General features: G+C 39.5%; 1 protein-coding gene and 1 long non-coding RNA gene across 16 annotated transcripts in view; one reads left to right on the plus strand and one right to left on the minus strand.

Annotated features, from left to right (window-relative positions):
• The window catches only part of MEIOB (meiosis specific with OB-fold), a 22233-nt gene extending 3963 nt beyond the window's left edge, over positions 1-18270 (minus strand). Inside the window, exons 1-10 of one of the 12 annotated variants that reach the window (XM_083710954.1) lie at positions 17982-18049; positions 15938-15999; positions 13537-13620; positions 9397-9454; positions 8237-8368; positions 7682-7754; positions 6199-6394; positions 2975-3075; positions 666-718; positions 467-562 (exon numbers count right to left, since the gene is read on the minus strand). In XM_083710954.1, the coding sequence (XP_083567080.1) occupies positions 467-562; positions 666-718; positions 2975-3075; positions 6199-6394; positions 7682-7754; positions 8237-8368; positions 9397-9454; positions 13537-13605 (778 nt within the window). In that variant the 5' untranslated portion in view covers positions 13606-13620; positions 15938-15999; positions 17982-18049. Of the gene's footprint in view, positions 1-466; positions 563-665; positions 719-2974; positions 3076-6198; positions 6395-7681; positions 7755-8236; positions 8369-9396; positions 9455-13536; positions 13621-15085; positions 15226-15937; positions 16589-16888; positions 16971-17802; positions 18097-18145 lie in introns of those variants that run through there. The other 11 variants (XM_083710947.1, XM_083710943.1, XM_083710946.1 and 8 more) reach the window with 11 other exon arrangements.
• Positions 16566-25002, plus strand: part of LOC310831032 — a 12532-nt gene continuing 4095 nt past the window's right edge. The window contains exons 1-2 of one of the 4 annotated variants that reach the window (XR_014557730.1): positions 16566-16661; positions 20354-20588. This is a non-coding gene — a long non-coding RNA (uncharacterized lncRNA). The other 3 variants (XR_014557731.1, XR_014557732.1, XR_014557733.1) reach the window with 3 other exon arrangements.

Genomic DNA, 25002 nt, shown 5'->3' on the forward strand with positions numbered 1-25002 from the left:
AAATGGACTAAATATGGGGAATAAAGGAAAATTAAAGAAAGCCAAGGCTTTGTGTCTGTTCAGCAGGATGGATTGTAGCATTGTCAATAGATAAGGATCATAGACTGAACACAGGTGAGGTATTAGGAGGAAATAGAAGTACAGATGGAATTTTTGAAATGTACAAAGAGGAAAAAAGAAAGTACTGATAGATATAGAGCTGGGCACTTAGTAAAACAGGTGGTATTAAACTATTGCCATAAAGAAACTCAATGTTGCAAATGGGCAGGGAATTATTCTGTAGGTTTTAAACAAGTAGAACTGCGTTTAAAGTCCTAAGCCATCATATTTTAATGTTCTAAGCTGCCCTGAATACCAACTTGAGAGAATAAATATATTAAATAAATAGATAAATTTTCAATAAAAGCATTAGGATAATATAAGGCATTCTATGACAATTTAACAAGGTTTTAGAATTGTGTCTTACCGGGATTAGTAGTAATGATGGATTTTGAGAGTACAGTTGCAACCATGCAATTTCTAAATTTGTCAAAATTTATTCTTACATCTGATGCAAATATTACTGGGAATAAAAATATTATTTATAATTATTTTGTTATTACAGGCAAAGATTTACACTAGTGAAACCTCAGCAAAAATACTATATATAAAAAACTGAGAAGTACCTGTTTCTCGTGGCATCCAGCTCTGTGCAAGCTGGATAGATTCATTGTCCCAGCTAGAAAAATAGCAGCATTCAATTAATACAAATGTTGATTTGTTTAAAATGTTAACATTTTCTATTTGTGTTGACAGAATATATTGACACTCTTGTATCAGGGCAACTTCCAAATATTAAAATGATACAACAATATAAAAAGTAACAAATGTCAAAGAATCATAGAATTGTAGAGTTGGAAAGTACCCTAAGGATCATTTAGTCCAACGCCCTGCAATGCTGGAATCTCAACTAAAACATACGTGGCAGATGACCATCCAACCTCTGCTTAAAACCCTCCTAGGAAAGAGATTCCACCCCCTCTTGTGGAAGTTTATTCCACCGTCAAACAGCTCTTTCAGAAAGTTCTCTCTGAATTTAATCAGGATCTTCTTTCTTGTAACTTGGATCCATTGGTTCAGGTCCTAGCTGCATTCTGTATTAGTTGTAGTTTCTGAGTCCCTAGTTTCTGAGTTTCTGTAGGTAGTCCCATGTAGAGCACATTGCAGTAGCTCATCAGGCCCTGGAGATATGAATTCATTTAAAGTACCTCAGTGTTCCTTACCACCATCTTTTCCCCATCTTAGGTTGCAGTCCCCTACTTGCATTGTTCATTCTGTAATCCCCAGGTTGGGCACTGCTTTTCCTTTGGTTTAAGGCAGAATAGGTGCTGAGCAAATTGCTAAACAGATATATCTTACTCTGCCTCTGAAAACAAGCAGTCACAAGCATTCAGAAAGGGAATTGCAGAGCCAGTGTGGAGGTCCTATTTATAAGAGGTTGACACCTGGAGCAGGGAATCCCTTGTTTATGAGGCATATGCTGAACCCAGACTGTATAAGCATAAGAGCACAGGTCAAAACTATACAAAAAGCATCATGGCTGTGACCAAGTGGCTGAGTGACTAAGGGAAAGTGAGCAAAATTATACTTGTGGATTCAGATGTCAGTTCATGCATAGCAGCAGTTGCTCTGCACCTAACCAATTTACATTCTCAACTTACATTTCAGTTCTTGAAATGTTAACCTATATTTATGTGTTGAGTGTGCGCAACCAGAATAAAGCTTGTTTCAAAATTTAAATTCAAATCCCCACACATGCAGAAGCTTTCCATTCTCGTCTCTGAAAATGTATGTTCCCACAGAGATGACTGGCAGAATCCGTGACCAGGGGAAAGAGACAGTGGAAGAGGACTGGAAGAAATTTAAAATATATCTTAAAAATTGTTGTAAAATTGAGGACTGATAAGATGTCTGGGGGTAAGAAATAGAGAATTACAGCTGTAAACATTAACATTAAGGAAATTTAAAGAAAATTACTAGAGAAATTGACTGAAGGGTTGCTAAAGAGTTGTAAAACAAGGATGCAGTGAAAGGGAGGTATGGGGAAGTCATGTTTTAAATGTTTTTTATATGTTTTTGTTTTGTGTTTTGTTTGTCTTTTTGTTAAAAAACCAATAAAAACTATTATAAAAAAGAAAAGAAAATGTATGTTCCCAGAATGTTCACTAGCTGATAAAGATGAGAGCACCTTCTATGCTCATTGAGCTTTATCTGCATATTGGAACAGCAGGAGCACTTGCACATCACAACTACTAAATTGTGCCTTGTGGCTACAGAACATGGAAATGTCACTTGGCCCAGACACAAGAAGGACTGAAAAATTAAAAGCTCTTTTTCTATCCAGATTCTTCCCTCTCTGTCTAGGTAATCTGGTTTTTCTAAAAGAGCAGCGGTGTTTATTTAGTTTTCTCTTGAAAGAGAAATCTTAACCAGGGCTCCTCTTACATTCTTAATACAGTATTTGCTACATGTTCTCCCAGAAATTTTTTGAAGCATTTTTAATGTATAAAAGTCTTGATGATAAGCATTTACGCAAAGGTTAATCTATAGTTGCTACTTGACAATATGTTGCTTTGAAAAGGAATGATCATCAATGGTCTGACTGGCTAAATGGCTTCTTTTATTTCCTCATCTCCACATGACCTTTTGTAATTGATTTGCAGCTTTGTTTCACTCTGCCTCTCCTTAGGGGAGAAATTGTCAATAACTCATAGAAATGGGTAATATATTCAAGACCATTCTACTGGACAGCCTTGTATGTTATAGAAGTTAATGGATATTGCTGCCATTAAATGAATGCTTCTGTATCATCAGAGACACCACACAATTAATAAGAAGCTTCAATTAATGATAGCAATATGTACTTACGTTCAGTGTAGCCTCTTATTTTTGTATTAATGGGTATAGTTCGATTGTGATTTAGAATACACCTTACCATATCATTGCAAAGGAAGACTCGGTTTCATCATACAGCCTTACTTCACACCTGTGACCCTTTCGTCTGTCCGAAGTGGTGAAGTACTTTGGTTCTCCAACCTTTGTAAAGTGCACAACAAATGATTTGCAATATTCATCTTGCGCACACACCAACCTTGTCAAAAGCAATAGTGTATCCCCATATTTATATCTATGCTATCCACACCAGTGAAGTCTGGTCTATTAGACTGCCTCACTCTGCCCTTAGCTAGCTGCCACCTGACTCCCTTTGTGGTGTTATAGATTGGGGGGACCCCCCAAACCCTAGAAATTAATAAATGGTAGAATTTTGGTTTTTGGAGTATTGAAGGGAAGAACTGGAGGCCAGTGGAAAAGTACAGGCTAAGCTTTCTTCCAAGCCAGTGCCTCACCTGGGATAGAGAAATTAACATGACAAAGGTGTTGGTGGTTCATTCTAAGAGGAATCTTTGGCCTGAGTAGTCAGATTGCCAAGGTAGCTAGGTGTGGGGTGACAGGAAAAGAGTGTTTTTAGCAAGGTGTGCTGGGAAAAGGAAGGGAGAAAAAAGACTGAGATGCATTTTGGGCAGGTTGGCTAGGAGAAATACTTTTGCCTCCAGTGCTATACTGCTATGGGGAACAACCCCCTCTTGAAATGACCTTGCTGTAAAATCTGGACTCCCTTCATGCAGAGTGAATGTGTAAATATGTTGATAAACCATATTTCTTAAAGGTACAACAGTATCCACCATGTCTTCAATTCTCCAAAGGAGCCCAGGGTGAATGCCTCAAACCCCCTGTAATCTTGCTACCGCTCGGCAGAGAGGTGGTGCCCAGCTTTTGTAATTGCACTTACAACAGGTCCAGGGGGGGGACATTGGCTGCCAGCTTCTTTCCCCTTAGTATCATTATTGCTCTTGTAGGGAGGAAGGTGAGGACAAAACTACAATGTGTTGGGTTTGCCTGCCACTGGCCCTGGTTTTGCCTACTCTTAGCCTCCCTGGCTTCTGCCCCAGCAGTCACAATGGGTAGCTTCCACCACTGGTCTGCACTACAAACACTTCAGCAGGGCTGGCTGCAATTAAAGTCTCTCAGTGTGCATGTGCACCTCATTCTTCACAGAAAAATGAATCCAATGAAGGACTTGCAAAATGGTAGGGCATTGCTGAAGGAGAGTAAGCACCTCTGCTCCAGTTTATTGAATTTTTACATTCAAAAGACTACATAAGTACTCTTGCAATAGAGTAGAAAAGCATTTACCATAGCAACTTTCTAAGGGCAGAACTGCACACTGTAAGGAGACATATAGATTACCAAACCCCATGTTTTCCTCTGAGGCACTTATAGGGGAGATAACAGTGGGTAAGAGTGGGTACTTAAGCCTCCCTTTGCTTGCTGATTCTTCCCTATAAATGTTATTCATTCCTTATTGCCTGCCCTCTTCCAACTGGGTCTCCAAAATAAAAAGTAAGCCCAACTGAATTCTTGAAAATCAGCTGAAAAAAATGATATTTGCAGGAGATAATCACTAACTGGTGGCAAACATAAGGCTGGAGACTTGCAGATACCCCCCACTCTGGTAAACATATGAAGCTGCCTTATACTAACTCAGGTGAGACCTGTGGACCATATAGTCCATGTAATGGTTCTAGGGGTTGCTCGTGCGTAAATCGGCGCCACACCTGGCTGGGTTACTTGGGTGGACTCTTTCTGTCCGGACAGCCACTCACCCGTGGCTGTCTCAATCGCTGGCAGAATCCGTCAGTGGGCGTTTCTTGAACTTCTTCCAGCAAAGAAGCTCTTTGATGCCTAGTCTCCGCCTACTCTCCCTGCGTGGAAGCCTTCTGCACAGGGAGGGTGTGGGCAGCGGAGGACCCGTGCTCTCCTCGCTGATCTCCGGCGAGGAGTCATGGAGCCACATCGCCGATTCCCCCATCTGCCCCCCTTCTCCACTGGTGCTACGCTGATTTCCTTCCCCAGAAGATGGGCTGCTTCTCTCCCTCCCAGGATGCTCTCTGGAATCCCTCTGGAGCCCTCCCTCTCCCTCTGGCTCCGATGGCAGTTCCCTGACAGTCCAGTATTGTGTATTCTGAGTAGCAATTACTGTTCAAGTTCTTGGGCAGAGAGAGGTATCGCTCATCACTTGTAGACTCAGCTTTTTTTTTTAACTGAAGCTGCCAGAAACTTGTATAGACTCGTGTGATTTGTGATACCAAGTAAGTAGTGCAGTTTGATAGATTTGGATGGCATTTGCACACAGCAATCACCATGGCATTTAGCATGGTATTGTATAGGTCCTGCTAATTGCAATGCGGCCTGTGCAAGAGAACTTCTTAATGGATTGTGCCCTCGTTGAATGGAGTATGTAAGAAAGAAAAGTGTTTCATGTTCTTAATGCTAATATGACAGCAATGTTTAACCACCACTGTTGGAGGCAGCATATTCCTATTCAGTGGCAAAAGTGCTGTTGTGCCGATGTTATGCTTGTGGGCTTCCCTTAAGTCAGAGGTCAGCAAACTCTTTCAGCAGGGGGCCGGTCCATTATCCCTCAGACCTTGTGGTGTGCCAGACTACATTTTGGAAAGGAAAAAAAGGAACGAATTCCTATGACCCACAAATAACACAGAGATGCATTTTAAATAAAAGGACACATTCTACTCATATAAAAACATACTGATTCCAGGACTGTCTGCAGGCTGGATTTAGAAGGCAATTGGGCTAGATGAGGCCCCCTAGCCTTAGTTTGCCTACCCATGCGTTAAGTATTTGGTTGGCTACTATGAGAACAGGATGCTGGGCTAGATTGGCCTGTGCGCTGATTCAGCAGGGCTCTTCCTACTTTCTTAAGAGGACAAAGATGAAGGGTCAGTGAGACATGTGCTAAATCAATAAACCAATTTAGCATTCATGCTTAATCTTATAGTTAAAAACTAATCTGTGGGTGAATGTCAAAAGACTTTAAATAAACTTCCTTATATTGTGCTGTTTCAGGGTGCCAGCCTAGGGACATGAAGGCTTTGTAAAATGTGCTGTTTATGAATTTTTTCATTAATATCACTTGCAAACCTTCCTTGGCATTAAATCAAGCCAACTGGCTGCTGACCAAGACAAAAGGAGACAATTCCAATCAGAGATGGTCCAATAAATCATTAACTATACATAAATTAATTTGACCACCGGGCTACAGTAGAAGCTCTCCAATATGTTAAAGTTTTTCTGACTTACTGACTTGACAGCTGCAAGAATATTAATGATTCTTCCTTCCAGGCTCTGTCCATTGGCTGCAATGTCTGCCAGAGAGTAAAAATCTTGAGGGTTCTTCACAGGTAGATTCAACAGGGACAGTAGTTTGGTGTCAACTTCATAGTGGGGACAGATTTTAACCACGGAATGATTCTCACTGAGGAGCAGTTTGTAGCAGCTGACATGTACAACACAAACAATACTTTACTCATCACTACTAAAGGCTTTTTCCTATATTATGAACTCTGAATTGTTATGGGTTATTGTAATACTTGTGTTATACTGATGTTGTGAAAAGCACATTACAATTGATACCAGAGAATAGTGGCTTCTTTGTACAAACAGAAGTCAAGTCATTGGCAGGCAGAGTTGACACTGATACCGCTTCATGGGGTGGGGGTGGGGGGAGAAATGGACGATTAACCTACTCTAAGCTCTGGAAGCAGATAGTTCTGCATATTTTAGTGTTGCAATAAGAAATACTTTTGACATTGCAATTCAGCTATCTGTTGTGAGTAACTGAAGGTACTTTAAGAGCCGTTAACACCTAAGGGTGCTCAAAACAAGACTTGAAAAAAGCTGTAATTCAGCAAATACAGGATCAGTGTGATGTAATTAATAGAGTCCCTATACAAATAGCCATGGGCCAACCTTAGGCCACTCACTATCTCTCCGTCTCACAGAGTTGGTGTGAGTACAACTGCTGCAAAACCACTGCAAAACTTTGGCACCAGTTCAAAGTGATTCAGACAATTTTGGATTTTGGGGTATGAACCCCAGTTTGATGTATCAATTACTCAGTTTGTGAGGCACTGCAAAATGCAGGGGTTTTGCAGTTTTCTACCCAATATACTTACATTGAATGGAGCCAAATAATACCTAGTATATGTCGACTGAGGGCTCCTCCACACTTCCTTTTGTGCTGCATCCATGCTTTAAAGCTCTGTGCATGCTTTTTTGCCCCGCACTTTCCCTGTGAAACCCTGCTTTTTACTGCTGAATCAGAACAAATGGCAATCTATGAAGACACAAACTGATATTTGTTTTGATTAAGCATTAAAGAGCAGGTTTTCTCAGGGAAAGTGCCAAGGAAAAAAAAAATTGTGGACCTGTTCCTAGAAAGCACAGGGCAAAAGGTAAGTGTGGATGAGCTCTGAGTTTAAGATTCATTTCTATGCTGCAGTACAAGGTATTACAATAGTTTCAGTGTTAAGAGATGTTAGAATTGCCATATTTCAAGAAGTGAAAATCTGGACACAATGTGTAATCGATAACTGTTTGGTGTTGATTGGCTGTCAGGTCATTTTGTAGCATTAGTGGAGGACACTAACTAAACCCTTGCCAGACAGCTATATAATTTTTTCAAGAGTAACATCTGTATCATCTGGTGTCAAGAATCTGAATATGCCACTTGTATACATGTTTTCGTCTTATTTAGGGTATAAGATTCTGACTTTACATTTACCTAGGAGTTGTAGCGTTGAATTTTTCTTCCTTTTCAGCCTCTTTTGTCTGAACTAAAGGATTTTCAATTATGACTATAAAAGGGGAAACAGTGGAAAGCCACATAAGTATGGATTTAAATGACTGCTTACAAGTTCATTCAGCAAGACACTGGCAATCCAGTTCTAATAGTTTTCAGTCAGCTTTACTCCTGGGTACCTGCATACAATTTCAGCCTTAACTGCTTAAATCTGGCTGGATTATTATTATTATTATTAAATTTATGGGCCATTTTTAGAAGACTGAAACAGTAAAAACTTAGCATCTGAGAGGGAATCTGGGAGATTACTTTTTCAGTCCATGTCTCTTGATGACAGCTTTATTAGACTGAATCTTGTTGGTTCTTTTTAGTTTACTTTTCCCCCTCTCACTCAATCTAACTAAAAAATTTGGTTCCAATTAAATAGTCCACAACTCTTTGAAGGATAACACACTAGGACCACAACACATTATACTGATTTAAAGAGGAGGGAAACATACTGAAATTGAAATATGTTCGGAATAAACTCCAGCTCACCACAGTCACCAACTCTAAAGCTTTCTGAAAGTGATTTAATATAGTCTTCTCTTCCCCAAGAATGTACATTTATGAAATAAGATGGCGAATCGCGGACAGTGAAGCTAAAAGTGTACCTTTCTGATCCAATATCTGCAGTGACAAGAAACAGAGACAGTTTTAGAATCCAGTTAAAAGTTTTAATTCCGTGTAAGACACATGAAAATATTATGTGTACTTATTGTTACATTCTGCCCAGTGTTAAGTTATGGCAGAAAACAGCCCACCTCAATCAAATTGACTTCAGAACTGTCATCTCTCTCAGACACCTATTGGTTGTGGAGGCTGTCATCACCATAGTATCAGCCGCCATTTTCCCTTATCATGTGCATATGGGATATGATAAAGAAATATGGAGGTCATTGCTGGGGTGCCAGCAGCAGCAGCACGAACAAAGAAATGATGATAAGAGAGGAAGAGGAGTGGCTGTAAAAGCTTGACAAGCTGGATTTGGACAAAGGATCACTTAATGAAAAACAGGTATAAAGCAGGTGAGGGGAGCTTTGGGCCATACAGCTGTTGCTGAACTACAACTCTCATCTACCCCAGCAAATGGTCAGTGGCTGGGAATGAGTTGTAGTTCAGCAACATCTGTAGGGCCAAAAGTTCCCTACAACTAGTATAAAGCAAAGGAGAACAATCTCATTAACTACCACTAGAGGACACTCCTTTTTAAATTAAAATATTATATTTTCATGAATGGGAGAAAAATGGTGCCATGGCTGGTTCAATTGCAGTTTAGGCAGAGACCAGCAGCGCAAGTGCCTCATTGTTTTGGCAAAAACTTTGCATGGAATGAAATATTCCACTATCATCAGATATCGTCAGATGCTTACAAAATAGTGGGAAATTCAGTGCTATGTTAACTAACCCTAGCAGATGCAGGTGCCCTTAAAAATGTTAAGCCAGGTTTCAGCAAGGGATAAAGTTGATGAGATGCTTGTTTCAATTAACATGTTGTTACTCTCTCTTAGAGCTTTGTTAATCTACACTTTAATTTCAATATAGTTTTTGCATAAAATATCCCCACCAGTTGATGCACATGCTTTTTGGTTAGAAAAACCATGGATTGAAGATAAAGCAAGAAAAAAAAGAGAATTTGTGGCTTAAAAGAACTTTACTTTTTCTGTCTGGAAAGCCTTTGGCATCTGTTTTCCCAATCACCATACCAATTATACTCTGGGAGGAAAAAGAGATTACAGAATATATACATCAAATACAGATGTACAGGATGTATTTGATTTCACAGACTTTCTTGTCCTTCAGTAATAAAAAGCATATTTAACTGTTTCTATTTTAATGCACTTATTCTACAGAAGCATCAGTAAATTAACAACCTAAGTGATTTTCTCAATATATTAAAAGATGAAGACTGAGAAATAATATAAAGACCCCACATCTGTCTGTCTCTGTAAGGAAAATGTTTACCTGAAAACATATACTTTTTTGTCACTTACACTGACAGTGAGCAGCTTATGCACACTGCGGAATAGGCTAAGGGCATGTCAAAGTCAAACCAATTCGGGTACAAGTTCCTGAGTCATTTAAATCATAGAATTATAGAGTTGGAAGGGGCCCCAAGGTTCATCTAGTACAACCCCCTGCAATGCAGGAATCTCAACTAAAGTATCCATGACAGATGGAGGCCATGTGATTTCCCATGTCTGCACAGTGGCATAAAAGGAGCATTTCAATTTTTCTTCACTATTAAAGAAACTCCTATTTTTTACTATACCATCATGAACTCTCAGCAGGGTAGCTAGCTGCATGTTACATACAGTCATTTTTGCTAAGCTAAACAACAGTCATTTTTGCTAAGCTAAATCAACTCCCCAAGATGGCAGTTGTGAACAGTGACACAGAAGGAAGGTAGGGGTTCCATAGACTTTCCCTTTCTACCACTTCTCCACATGAATTTTCCCTTTCTCAGAAACTGCTATGCTTTTTAAAAATGTAGGTGCATGGGGAAGCAGTAAATGAATTTGGGTATGTTGTGCATTAAGCCCTTAAAATATGCATTTATTTAGACTTTTAGAGGAAATACCTATGCTTAAAGGCAACGACTACCACCAAACAAAGATTCTTTTGCAGATTTGTATCAGTAGTGTTGAAACAATAACACTGTGATGTTTAGTGAACTGGCTGGCTTAGTTTAAAAAAACCCCAAAGATAAGAAGTCATATCCTAAAAGGACTCCAAACATTAGGTCTCTTAGCTTTACCCCCACCCCACCCCCAAACCAGCACACCACCTTACATTATTGAATTGGGTTTCGGGAAAACAGAATGAACAAAACACCTGTTGAAAAATAGGCTTGCAGATTTCTATGTGCCTTTCAGTCACTAGATGGGGCAAGAAAACTATTCCAGCATTTATCTGGATAAGTTGACTCAGGGTATGTTTGCAATGAAATATAATTCCCTCAGGTCTTTGAAAGCTTTCTTAAAGTGCATTCTATTAATTCGCATTCAAAATGTTTCATTTCCTAACTCACAGTAATTTAATTAAATGGCAGAATATCTTGTGTATAATTCTGCTGATAATAGAGAGCTGGTTCTTGGAATCCCAAATATGTTCTAAGACTCTGCTTACAATAGTATTTATTTCAAAGTCTTCTTAAAATTTATATTTACAACATTATTTGACTCTTTTAACAAAGTGAAATTCCATAATTCCAAATTAAAAGCTTGAGAAATATTCCTAAACCTCTTTTAGATATCCTTAATTCTGAGATATTTTAGTCATACCGTTTATCCAATCAAAAGGAGAAAATAAACTTCTGTGTCCATTTGTCAGGATTTTCTGCTGACACTTTCCAAACTCGTTATTTTTACTCTATATCTTCATCTTCATTTTGACCTTTGGCATTCACATAACTTAAAACAGTGACATAGTGCTTCAGTTATATATAATATTATTTGAAATAATGTTGTAGAATTGATTTTATCGGAGCTAGTTATTTTATAAATAATAATAATAATGATAATAATTTTATTATTTATACCCCACCCATCTGGCTGGGTTTCTCTAGCAGAATATAAAAACATAATAAAACGTCAAATGTTTAAAACTTCCTGATTCACATGTATAAAGTCACATACTATAAAGTCTACTACTAGCTTCCTTCAATATGAATTACTTAATGTCTGACATTAAATAAACCATATTTCTTTTCCAGATTGAAAGCATTATTTGTTTATCAAATAAAACTACAATTAAATTCTTGCTTGGTACATACATTGATACTCTCAATGCTGTACACTAAATAAAATCTTTTGGCCAAATACATCCACCCCACAAGAGAATATTTCATGTGCTTTCAATTCAGTGCCAAAGAAACATCCCTTGAAGAAATCTATGGCCTTGTAATACATTCTTTAACTTTTGATAGGAGGAAATTACTACTCTTATTTTATGTTAAAATCATCAAAGAGTTCACAATACGGTAGTATGTGTGCCATTTGTGTTAGGATGAACAGTAAAGTCCTGGGAGATACAAATATATTTCTCTTGCCCCTGTCAGGACTTTAAGTAAGCCATCTGAGTTTCAGGCCCAAAACACTCTGTTGTTGGTCCCTAAAATACTTAATAATCCTTAGGCTGCAATCCTACACACATTTCCTTGAGAGAGTAATCCACATTGAATGTAATGAGACTAACATGACAATCCTAAATATGTCAACTCAGAAGTAAGCCTCATTTAGTTTAGTGAGGCTTACTTCTCCCAGATTAGCATGTTTACGACTGCAGACTAAATGTCTTGTTCTGAGGTTTAGGACCCGCACAAGTACAGCCATCTGCAAAATAATACTTCTTTTTACTATATAAAAAATGAATGAGAGAAGAGTATAAATATAAAACAATAAAGCTATATACAGTATACATTTTCAATGTGTTGTACGTAGTTGCCACCCATATTCTGTATGCAACATTTTTTAGTTTTGCTAAGTCTTGCTAAACCTCCACAATGCAAACATTGAAGTATGGGATCCAGTGCCATTGTCTCAGCATCATTACTGTACCAGGTGAAGATAGCACCTTATCCCAGGAATGGGAAACATGTGGCACTCCAAATATTGTTATACTATGGCTCCTAACATCAATTTCCATTAGCTGCACTGTCTGGGGCTGATGGGAACTGGAGTCCAACAACTTCTGAAGGGCTACAGGTTCCCCATTCCTGCCTTATCCCTTTGATCTGGTCCTGTGAGTTGATTCTGCTATGTGAATTGGGCAGCTAGAGATGTTGGTACAAATGTACCAGTGTCAGCAACTCCTGCATGATGCAGCTGTGCCATGCCGGGGGCTTTGAAGGAGGGTGTGGACTTGAACTGATGTGGAACGCAAGGCCATTGGCAACGCTTGTAATGTAACAGCTATCAGCATGTGAGTGCACACAGGCAGCACAAGAGATACTACAGCTTACTAATCACAAATAGGAGAAAGCAGCATAGCTTTAGCTGCTTTAACGGTTGCAGTATAGAACCAGGCTGAAGATCTTTGAATGTAACGGGCAGTTTGGATATTCAACCTTCATTTTTAATATGGAATCCAGATTATAAGCAGGTTCACCTGTCAATGATCATAATGAGTTCTAGGAAGTTATAATGCAGAAGTTATAGGGGCAAAATGCCTTGGGGCTCAACTCTGAGCAGATCTGATTGAAAGGTGCAATGTGTGCTTGTTAATGTCAGAGTACACGGAGATATGCACATACACAAGTATCCTTACAAATCCTTGCTCTCTCTGGAACACTGACATGCATTTAATAGTTAAGAAACAACAGACAGAGATGGAAATTTTTGCCTCAATTATCATTTTTTTCAAATGCTCAAGGGAAGTCAAGGGAAGCTGTGCATGAATGGGACTATCCATGTGAGTAACGCTCACAGCTTCCAATCTGGTGTCCATAGTCCAAAAGAATACATTTCCAATGTATTGTGATACTATAATGCAGACTCTGTAGAAATTATCAACACAACATCTATTTAAAGAAAATACAAAGAAGTCTCTGATACTTCAGTCAATGAACTGTCCAGTCAACATCAATAGTTGTGGCATCCACACTCTGTGGTCAACAGAAGTATCAGTTTTCACTTTCTGAGGGTACACAAAGAGAAGCTAACATACTTTGTGCCTAATAATTATGCCAATGCTGTGAGTATATAAAGACAAACCAATTACATAATTTTGCAGTAATATAATATAGTGATATACAGTTTCACTGGAGAACAAAAAAGACTTATGTCACCAAGACCTACAGGACGAGCAAGATTTGGATGCACATCTGAAATGGCTACAAAATTTTGTGTTGGAACCGAGTAGGCCATTCTTTTTATCTGAAACTATAGAAAAGTATGTTAGAGCTTTTAAAGAGAGCAAAATCAAAACAAATCACTAGAGCATTCTGCAGAGAAGCCATTTTCTTTAAAAAGCTAATTTGATATACAGCACCTGCTTTCTGGATGACTTCTTTGCTGCAATGGCCAAACATAGATAACAAAACTGTTTCAACTTGTCAAAAACACTTATGTTCTTTTATTGGATCAGATGATGAAAAAAATTACATTTTTAAATTTAATTTTGCTTTTTAAAATGTAACCCTTTCAGATCATGTTGGCACTTTTGCATGCTTGAAATTGGCTCATGATAGACATGATATGTGTGTGGCAGTTTCTGAACAGATTTCAAGATGTGCAAAAGTAGTAAATACAGAACAGTAATAACTATATGGATTTCACATGACTACTTTGATGCTTTTTATCTGTGGATATTCTTGGTGGATACTATCCCATGAGGGAAGAGCATTGCATCAGCTTTGGCCCCTACGTCATTTTTCTATCCATCAGCTCTCATCTTGCCCTATTGTTCAATTTTGTGTAAAACAATCCAGCTTCTGTTGTGCATGGACTATTGGACTTGAGATTAGAAAAGTCTGGGGTCAAATCTTCAGTTATAGCATGAAGCTAAATGAGTAAACCACAGTCTCTTACCAACCTAGTCAACATTTAAATGTTAAATGAAAACAAGATAAAGACACCCACTGTCCACAGTTCTGAACTCCCAGGAGGTAGGATGGGGCAAAAATGTTATAAATTATATGTATTAAAGAAACTATCTGCTTCTGCTGCTTTTTAAAAAAAAAATCAAATTCCATTTCAAGAAAAGTTAAAATTACCACAGCAAGAAGCTATGCCCAATATCCAAAGAACTTTGCAATTGGTTCCATGTGCCTGAAGAATTTATGTTTCTCAAAGAGAAAGACTCAAAAGCCCCCCTCCCTAAATGCACTCTAGCCCAAGCCTCTGGACTAGCCTACAGCAGCTCTTTGAATTTATTACAAACTTAGACATTTTGAAACAGTTGACATTCTGTTGACATTCTATATTTCTAATTCAGACAGTGCACAGACACTGTACAGGGAATTTTGGGGGAAGGCATTTGTCCACCCCCACCCTATCACTAGCACCACCCACTCAGCCTATTCCTTTATGTTTATTCTCCTGGCATTCAGTATTTCTAAAAAGATAAAAAAGATTAAGGAACTACTGATGGCAGCAGCAAGAATATATTTTTTTCAAAAAAATGAACAGCAGAAACCAATAAAAACAGTAAAAGGGTTTTTAGGAGTTAACAAAAGCTGAATTCCAAAAATTGTCTGCCATAAGTCTGCAGCACCAAGAAGCCAAAAAGTGTTGTGGTTCCTTAGTGACTTTCTGGTATATTGTAAAACATTCATTTTAAAACCCAGATTGTAAAGTAAAAATGACTTTTTGTGGGATGTTCAAAACTTCCAAGCCTCACACATACTGGCATCAAAAAGGAGTCACAATCAGTACACTGACAGTGTGCCTAAAAGCCCTTTGTAATGTCAGTTCTCAAATCTGTTTTCCTTGGACTGTACTCATATTCACTGACAGAGATCAGAGTTGTGTTTTGTTGGGCTTTCTTTTTTACTTTTCATTCATCAGGCCATCTCTGGCATATCTTAGATAAGTGAAAATATATGAATGCTGTCTGGAGATAATACATAACAAACAGAACTGTGGTTATTTCACAACTTTTGATTATTATTATTTTTTAAACATGGATAAAGTGTATCCAGCTAATATATTCTGAAAGTCTTCCCTTTTAACTTCTAGTTATTTTTTCCTATAGATCCTTCGAAAGTTAAGGTGCCCTATTTCCATATTTAAAAATTCTAACTTGGAAAGAAACAGAAACTTCCAGCTGTCTTAGGCAGCAAGATGCAGCCCAATTATGCCTCCTAGGCAACTATCAATAGTATATTCTTCCCTCAAATACAGTGTTAAATAATTCATTGCCCATTGAAAATGGATTAGTGGGCTTTTTTTTTAATGACTGAATCAGATTACCTCAAAGAGGCATTTAAAAGACAAAGTTTTTAAAATATGTAAAGTGTTACTGGTGGATACATCTGAATTGTAATATTAAATAGTGTGGAATCACTAAAGGAGGGTTAAGCATCTTCTGCATCTCAAGATGGATATAATGAGATTTAAAAGTCGTAGGTATGAAGCTGCTTGTTGCCAGCACTTCCAAGATAATAAGCCAAACTGTGACACCAAAATCAACAGGAACTCAAGAGTATATCTTAATGGGGGGTTCAGTGTTTCCCCTCAGCATGCTGTATTACTCAACTGCAAAAGCTGTTTCTCTGTTAGAAGTTCACTAGCCTTCAGAAAACTGCAATTACCAGGATACTGTGCATAAAAGTGTGACAATTAAATCAGTTTAAATTGAAAGTACGGATATTGTCTTATCTTGCCAACCTAAATCAGTAAATGGCCATTGTGCCCTGCAAGGAACTCTGGGAATTGTGAGGGCATTAAGAATGGTTACACATATGGTTAGACATAAAACTGCACCCCAATACACCCTATTTAATTGAGCGGAATAACTGCCAGTAGAGTATGTTGCAACTGCTTTTAACTGAAAACAGAAATCTATTCATAGATCCTTTTTCAGTAAGCACTAAGACAAATGGGGGATGTAAAAGGGATGGACTAAAGAAGTCATGACTTTGCTGGCCAATTTTGTGAGGGCCAGTTTAATGGAGGAAGAAGTAAGGTGCCATATTCTGAAGAGCAAAAAAAGGACACATTTGTTGACTTCTACTTTTAATTATGGATCGCTATACAGTAACGACTTTCATTTTACATACCCATGAAAAAGAGGACGTGTCCTGGAAAAAGAGGACATATGGCAATCCTAGAAGGAATGGAACCCCCCCTTCCCAAATACAGAGTACAGTATAGTTAAGAAAAGATGGAAATGGGGATGCTACATTGTAAAGACAGTTTACAGTACAATCCTATAGTCTACTTGAAAGTAATTTAACTCAATGATGCTTACTTCCCAATGGGTGGGTATAGAATTTTTCAGCCAAAATGTGGATTGGGCATTTCTTAACACTGTTTTCACCCTGTATTATATTCACACAATGAGATTTGCTGAAGGGCTGTTCACCTCATCAATGATTGCTAGATGAAGTAGGCATGCTAATCAGGGGAAACTAGGATATTATTATTATTATTATTATTATTATTATTATTATTATTATTTCTACTACTACATTATCATTGTTTGTACCTTGAGCAAAAAAAGCTCAGTGGGAAGAGAGATTCTCTGGATTATTCCAGATTATTAAATATAGAGTGGGCCAAAACTAGGGTAGAGCGAGCAAGAAGTCACTGTGTCTGAGGAAGAAAATATTGTTTGAGCTTATGATGAGGGATTAAAATTGTCATTTTTGCTGAGAAAATGAAAAGTATATGAAAAAGGGTATATGAGAACAACAGCTACCTATCCAACACAGGTAGGTTTAAGTAATGATCTCTGTGTACCAAGACTGACAAAATGGAGACTCCTGAGGTAAATCCTTCACAGAAATAGAATTATGAGGTACTAATCACAGATGCCCATTTCAAGTGTCTGTGAGGAAAGGCAGTCAAGAGTCACAGCACCATTCAGAGCTTGACCTTGGATATATTTAAGATTAAATGAAAAAGGTGGAGGCTAAATTTGTATACCCCAAGTGTATTTGTGAATTTATTTATTTACATCATTTATTTGCTGCCTCAGAATTTACATAAAGGTGTTAAGATACTATTTGTATGCCACTTTTCCATTGTTAAAGCCATACTCAAGGCAACTGACAACATGAAAATATTTAGATAATTACAAATACAATAAAACTAAACAATAAATAAAACGCATCAAAAAGAACACAACCAAATTGAATAATGTGCACATAAAACAAAAGATCCAAAAATAAATATACAAAAATATCAATAGCAGCAACAAAATCCCCCAACAAAACCCCAGTCCAAGAGGTCCGTAGCAATTCTGATGGGTCTACTCTTGAGTAGCACTAGCACTGACTACAGCTGTGTATGTGTATTTGTCTTAATATTCTGTTAACAACCAAGGGTATTTGTGATTCTGAGGTAACAATAATCACAAGAGGTCTGAAAAAAACAGAAAGGGGGAAACTACGTACATACCCCTGACCTCTTCAGAGAGAGAGAAAAAGTGTATGTTTCCCTCAGACGTTTACAATAGGGGACAGGGCATGTGCTATTTTTATTAGCCTTTCATGTGTTTCAGTTTGTACAGTCTTATTGTTAAATCGCTGCAGGATGTTTTATAGGAAACAATTCATAAATGAAAAAAATAATAATACACTCTAGGCTTTGTTCTTTTTTCCTTTCTTTTTGGCAGACAATGGGGCTTATATGTATGTTTTGAATAAACAACACTCTTTCCTCATGCAAAGTGTATATATATATATATATATAAAGGAGTTGCTCTCCTGCACTGCCTCTCTCTGCAATCGTGTCCCGTTACACAAAAACAGCCACGACAGTTTGGGCGGGAAAACGCATCAGCTCTCAGCCCGCAGGCGCGCCAGCTGGCAAATATTTCGCAACGGTTGCCTCGTGTTCCTCGTGCCAGCTCCTTAAAGGGCCAGTAGCAGAAAGCAGACTTGCAAAGGGAGAGAGGCTTCCACGTGGTTGGGGGATTGTTATGGGGAACTGTTTTTCCTTTGATCAAGAGGGTGTGTGAGTGGGTGAAAACTTCATTGACTAGAAGATAAGGTTATTCAGTGATTACTCTGCACAAACTCTTCCTGAGTCAGATCAGTGCTAAATATCCAGGGGAGCTTTTAACTAAACGAATGTTTCAAATCCTGCTTATTTTCAGGGTTTATACCTGTGTTACTGGATTGATGACCCTTTTCTGTGTTTTACACATTGTAATGGCCATGGGTTATAAACAATAATAAAACTTGGTTTGGCTTCTTATTTAGGTTGTTGTGATTTTGAATTTTAATTTTAATTTGTTGGGTATGTGTTTGTTGTTGTGATCAGCCCTAGGACTGTTGATGGATGGTCTATAAATGGAAAGAAATACTGTAGTATGATTTAACAAAACTAGTTTTGAAGCTGAAAGCTTGCGGAGCCAAATATTTGTCATGTTTTGAACATGACAATTTATCCCTTTGGGATAAATCCAACTAAGTTTTACTCAGAGTAGAATTTTCTGTGGGTTTATGTGCTTAAATAGTTGAACCTCAAGCTTATCCAAGATATTTCTGTTCTCTGGCAATACATGTTTTTGACTGGATGAGTGTTTCAAATATAATATCCAATTGAAGGGTGGTGAGAGGACAGATGTAAACGAAGTTCCAAACTCAAAAGATTTTCTCAGTTGGAATCTTTGCTAAGTGAAATGCTTTTTACTTAGAGTAGACCTACTAAAGTTAACGAACCTATCTTAGCCATGTCAGTTAATGCTAGTGTGTCTATTCTGAGTAGAACTAATATTGGTGACAACCCTTTTCCTCCACATTCATTCGCCAGAGGGCCTAAAGCAGTCAAAGGCAAACTCGGCCCTCCAGATGTTTTGGGACTACAATTCCCATCATCCCTGACCACTGGTCCTGTTAGCTAGGGATCATGGGAGTTGTAGTCCCAAAACAGCTGGAGGGCCAAGTTTGCCTATGCCAGGGCTAAACAGATGGTGGCTTTTGAGAGAAGGAGAAGGGTGAGGTATAAAAGTCAAAATGTACCCTTTAAAAGCAAACTTATACTGAGTCAGTCCACTGTTTCATCTAGCTCAGTATTGTCTACACTGACTAGCAGCAGTGCTGCCAGGGTTTCAGACAGGGGACTCTCCCAGCCCTTTCTGGAGATGTAGAGGATTTAACCTGGGACCTTTTGCTTACAGAACAGATTATGAACAGAATAGATTATGGCGCTTTCCAGTTTATAAAAATGTAACCAAAATATAAGCATTGTTTTACAGTTAGCTCAGAAATGCTTAGGGTTCGCCCCACTTGAGTATGATGATGGAGTCCACTTGAGGTGGCAGCACCAGGAGGGGGTAGCAAATTATCAGTTTATTAATATATTTTCAAACCACCATTGGAGTGTGGTGTGCTATTTGGATTTTCTGCCTCAGGCCTCCAAATATTTTCAGTCATAAGTAGAAATGGTGGCTTCATACGTACCATATGCTTAAAGCACATTATTTCTTTCCAAAGAATCCTGGGAACTATAGCATACCCCCGCAAAGAGCTATAATTCCCAGCACCCTTAGCAAATTACAGTTCTCAGGATTCTTTGGGCAAAAAGCAATGTGCTCTAAATGTATGGTTTGTACCCAGCCATTCTTCCAGTCCTATTCCCGCACCAGCCAAACACCTAGAATTGAAATGAGCGCACACACTTGCCAGCTGCTTGCTGCCTTGGTGTGGTTTTCATTTGAATAAATGAATTTCTGTTGAAAGCCAGTTATGAAAAGGCCGTCTGGCTCTCGACACGTCGTCATAACCAGCTTTTCCAGAAAACCCATTCTTGCTTCAGCGCACGCCATGCTTGGCTCCCCTGATCAGCTGTATGGCCAGAGAGACTTTGCCCTCCTCATCACGGAAACAGCATCTCTGATGCAGGAAGAAAATTGTGCCTGCTCTCCCCCGCTTTAAATGTGACAACAATGGCATGAAAGTGATCCCCCCTCCTCTTCTCTCTTTTAAATCTTCCCCCACAATAGCATTGACTTGTCAGAACTACCAGCCCCTGATGAATATGAACAGCTATGGAGGCGAGACATTGTGTGTGTCTTGGACTTGATAAAGAAGTCAAGGGTGAGTGCACAGAGGTCACGGCTGGCGTAGTTCTCGATGCAGCGGCAACAGAAACGCTATCAGAAAACATCTGCCTCCTCCCCCAAACACACCAGGTGTCAAACGCTCAGGGCTCAACATGGCAGCCATATTCTGACACAGGTAACACATTTTTTAAATAGATGTTTAACTCACTGCAGCTCCTGGAAACAAAAAGCCACGACATTTAGGATGGATGATCTCCTGTCCACAAAGGTAAAGAGCGTTAAGGTTATCTGGAGGTTATTGAGCAGCAGATACAGATAATACAGTTGGTTGCAAGGACGGAGAGGGAATCTGTTTCAAACGGATTTGAATGCAGAATTTAGCTGTTTAGACCCACTCAAGCTTTGCTCACAGGCGATCTCTTGTATTTTTAAAAAATGTGTGACTAATATGCAAAATCGTACTAAAAATTACATGCAAAAATATGTATATTATACATATAATAAGTTTAAAAGAGTGTGGTACTATATCTCTGCAGCATCATGACCAGGCTGGGACAATAAGTACACCCAGAGGCCAAAACTGGTCTTTTGGGGATGGGGGAGCACTGGGAATCCATGTAGAACAGACTAATATTTCATATACTTTTCAGTATCATTTTGAGGCTTTCCTTCCTTTTTTGTAAGAACATAAGAAGTGCCTGCTGGATCAGGCCAATGGCCCATCTAGTTCAGCATTCTGTTCTAGTGGTTAACCAGATGCCTATGGGAAGCCCTCAGATAGAACCTGAGTACAATAGCACTCTCCCCCCCTGTGGTTTCCATCAACTGGTTTTCAGAAGCATTTAGCCTCCCTGGAAGCAGAGTATAGCCACAATGGCTAGTAGCCATTGATAGCTTTGTCCTCCATGTGGTTTGTGTATGGTCATGTTCTCTTTTTCTCTCTAGGAGTATAGAAAGCTGTCTTATACCATATCAGGTCACTTGCCCATCTAGCTCAGTATTGCCTACTCTGATTGGCAGTGGCTCTCCAGGATTTCAGATACAGATCTTTCTCTGTCCCACTTGGAGTTGCTGGGGACTGAACCTGGGACTTTCTGCATGCAAAGCATATGCTCTACTACTGAGATGCAACAGCTTCTTTTTTGTAAACTGTTGTGAAATCTCTCCCTTGCTTGTCCAGCAGTCAGGTTTCCTTATAATAGGCTGGAACATGTCATATGGTACTTTCTGATTCCCATAAAAGTTTCCTTCTGGGTCAAGCATGCTTGCTTGCTGAGCATCAAGAGGATTCTCCTACTCCTGTTCCTAGGGAGGCCACACCAAAAAAGAAAAAAGAACACAGGTGTGCTCCACTTTTGCATATGCTGGTTTACATACTTATTGGCGAACATTTAGAAGAATAGAATTATATATCTCTACAGCTGGGAGGACTGTGACCAAGAGACCTGTGGGCCTGCTGAGTCTGTTGTCCTGGTGCTAACTGCTAATGGGCCTTGCTCTTCCTTCATACAGTTCTTAAGGGAATCGGAAGCAATATGGCTATGCACATACCATAGAGCTACAATTCCCAGCACCCTTAACAAATGACACTTCCTTGGGTTCTTTGCATGGGAGTAGAATGTGCTTTAAATATATGATATGGACACAGCCTATGTCTTTGAATACCAGTTGCTGCAAATCACAAGTGGCAAAGCACTCATACCCTGCTTTCCAGACCACTGTGAGAAGAGGATGTTGGAAGACATAAGCTGGCAAACAGGCTCTTCTTAGGTTCTCATGGTGTTTGGCCCTTCTGAGCTAACATTTCACTTGATGTTGCAGTGGTGTTGGGATCCGACTGGAGCAGTTCTGATGTGTTTGCCTCCCTTCCTAGCTCTCTTTGTGAAATGAGTTTCAGTAGGGGTAGCCAATTTGGTATCCTCCAGATGTTTCTGGACTAAAACCTGCCCCATCCTTAGTGGGTTCTGCTTGAGGACTTCCCATTGGGGCATCTGGTTGGCCACTGTGGGAAGATGATACTGGAGAGCTGGGCTTTTGGACTGATCCAGCAGCCAGGCTCTTCTAATTTTTAGAATGGGCTACAAATAGAAAGTGTCATCTGTAAAATAGAGCACATGGCCACTGTCTCTGTTGCTACCTCTTTTACATTTGTTTCAGCCTTGTCTTTACTTTTCTTCCACTTCCTGAACTGGCAGTGACTGGAATTGTCCTTCTCACCGTGGTGGACAGAGACATCCCAGAAGGGGTCTGGCATAGCAGCCCCCTACTCCGGAAATGATTTCATGAACCAACAGCTTAGGTCCTTTTTCACAGTCATTCAGATTAATTTCTCCAGTTGGAAGCAGACAGGACGAAGAAGTGAATGTAACCAGAGGAATAAAAGCATTGCAACTTGTAAATTGAATGGGCCAGGGTGCCTCAGAAAGGCAGGGAGATTCAAAGACAATGGATGAGAGATAGGGGCCGCAGTAAGAGAGGGTACTTGGTTTTCCAGTAAAACAGCAGTCAGACTGTCTGTTGTCTCTTCAGTGCAGCTGATGACAAAAAATGGGCCTTTGACAAGGACAATGAAATCTCTGTCCACGTTGCTGCAGAACTGTAAACCTCTTTAGAGACACAGCCTTTTCTAGATCTTAGGTAAGAGATGCTGACTGGTCCAGGCATAATCTATTCAATTAAGAAAAGCCCTGCAGCTGGATCACAGCAAAGACCCATCAGTCCTGCATCCTGTTCTCACAGTGACAGAAGACGATTTAAAGCAGTACAACCAGTTCAGTTGCAGTGGCATCAGGCCTAGGGAGTGCTGCAGGGCATCACAACTATGATGTTGTGAACTGAGGAGAAAGGAAGTGGGGGAGGTGCAAAATTTTGACCTCGCACAGGGCGCCTCTGAAATTTGAAAGACCAAAGTCCTCCCATGACAGTGCTTAAACTGGATGCTTCTGGGAAGCCCACAAGTAGGCCATTAGCAGAACAGCACTGCTGCCCACCCAACACACAAACCTGCGCTTCCTAGTGGCTGGTGTTCAGAGGCCAGTTGCCTCTGACAGTGGAGGTAGAACACAGCCACTGTGGTTAGCAGTTATTGAAAGCCTTATCTCTCATGAATTTGTCTAACCCTTTTTTAAAGCCATCCAAGTTGGTGGCCATCAATACTACTTGTGGTAGCAAATCCCATGTGCTATGTGAAGAAGGACTTATTGTCTCTCCTAAGTCTTCCAACTTTTAGCTTTACTGGATGGCTTGCCTCCTGACCCCCCAAGGAACACTGAATCATGAACAGATCATAAAGCAGCATTGCAGGTTGTATGATTTGTTATTCTCCATTATTTCCCCTCAGTTCCATGGCCCCAGAATCATGTTCTTTGAGACAATTCCGATGCTAATATTAAGGAGCCAGGTCCAAGGTGGAGATAATGATGGCCAACATAGATTTATTCAAGAGCAGAGTCCTGACACTCAAGGAGGATGCAAAACAGGGCTAGTGAGGGTGTGGCTTAGGGAGAGGTCATGGCCTATAGCAAGGGCCTTATTCAGCTTCTGGGCTGTCCCTGCCCTACACCTAAACCCGTTTATATGAAATCAGCTTCACTGAAATTGAGTTGAATTCCAAGCGAGTGTGTTCATTCTTCAAGGCTAGGGTATGGCAGTTTGGGTTAAGTGGTAGATTCCTGTGCAAATCTTGCTTCTGTGTGCAATATTTGACACAAGGATTACAATTTATATTTGCACCTCTTATTAGTATCCATCAAGGCGCTTTACTCCTTGGATCCTCATGAAAACTAAGCAAGCCAGTTCATCTTTCCATTTGCTCTATGTTTAAAAATAAAAGAAATCAATAGTATTCCACTTCTGTATCATAATTTTTTTTTTAAACTCCTGATCGGTAATTTTATGACCTGAAGGTCATGGCTATTGAAAGCTGAGGTCTAGTCTGATTAATCCACCATGTCGGCTCCGTATTACAAGATCTTTCATTGTCTTCAATTAAAGTGCTGAAAATGAATACCACCTGTGCACTCATAGTTACAATGTCAATAAAGTCCATTATAATTATACACCGCTTGATGACAAATGACATGCCGAAGGGGTGACAAGCTCATTTTGGTTTGGGTGGAGAGCAGAGAGAGCTCTTCTGTGAACTGGGAACATCTATTTTTGTCCAATCTTGGTCACACCAAAAAGGGAGGAAAATCCTTCTGTGACCTATCTCCCCCCTACCAGCTTTAAACTGTACAAAATATTTATGGTAATTAGAGGTTCCCCAACTCAGCACCATAAATGCAAGAGCAGTCAAAGAAGACCATCTGTTCAGTCTTCTGGCTGAAAGGCAAAGGCCACCCACCTCTCCAAACTGTGCATACCCCAGGACATATAGGTGTGGGTGCTGCTTATGGAACAAATGGCACTAGATAGCTCAAGCAAGTGAGACAAACTGCATGCAACATGGGGATTCTGGCACCAATTCTCACCTAGGCCTGTGGGTAGCTATAATTCAAAATTGAAACTGGAAGCCATGCTCTTGTCATCTTAGGGTGCCTATTTTCAGTGACTAGACCCTTAGAGCCAAGGGATGCATTATTATTATT

This window comes from Podarcis gaigeae, assembly GCF_964106915.1.
Source record: "Podarcis gaigeae genome assembly, chromosome: 14".
Taxonomy (NCBI): domain Eukaryota; kingdom Metazoa; phylum Chordata; class Lepidosauria; order Squamata; family Lacertidae; genus Podarcis; species Podarcis gaigeae.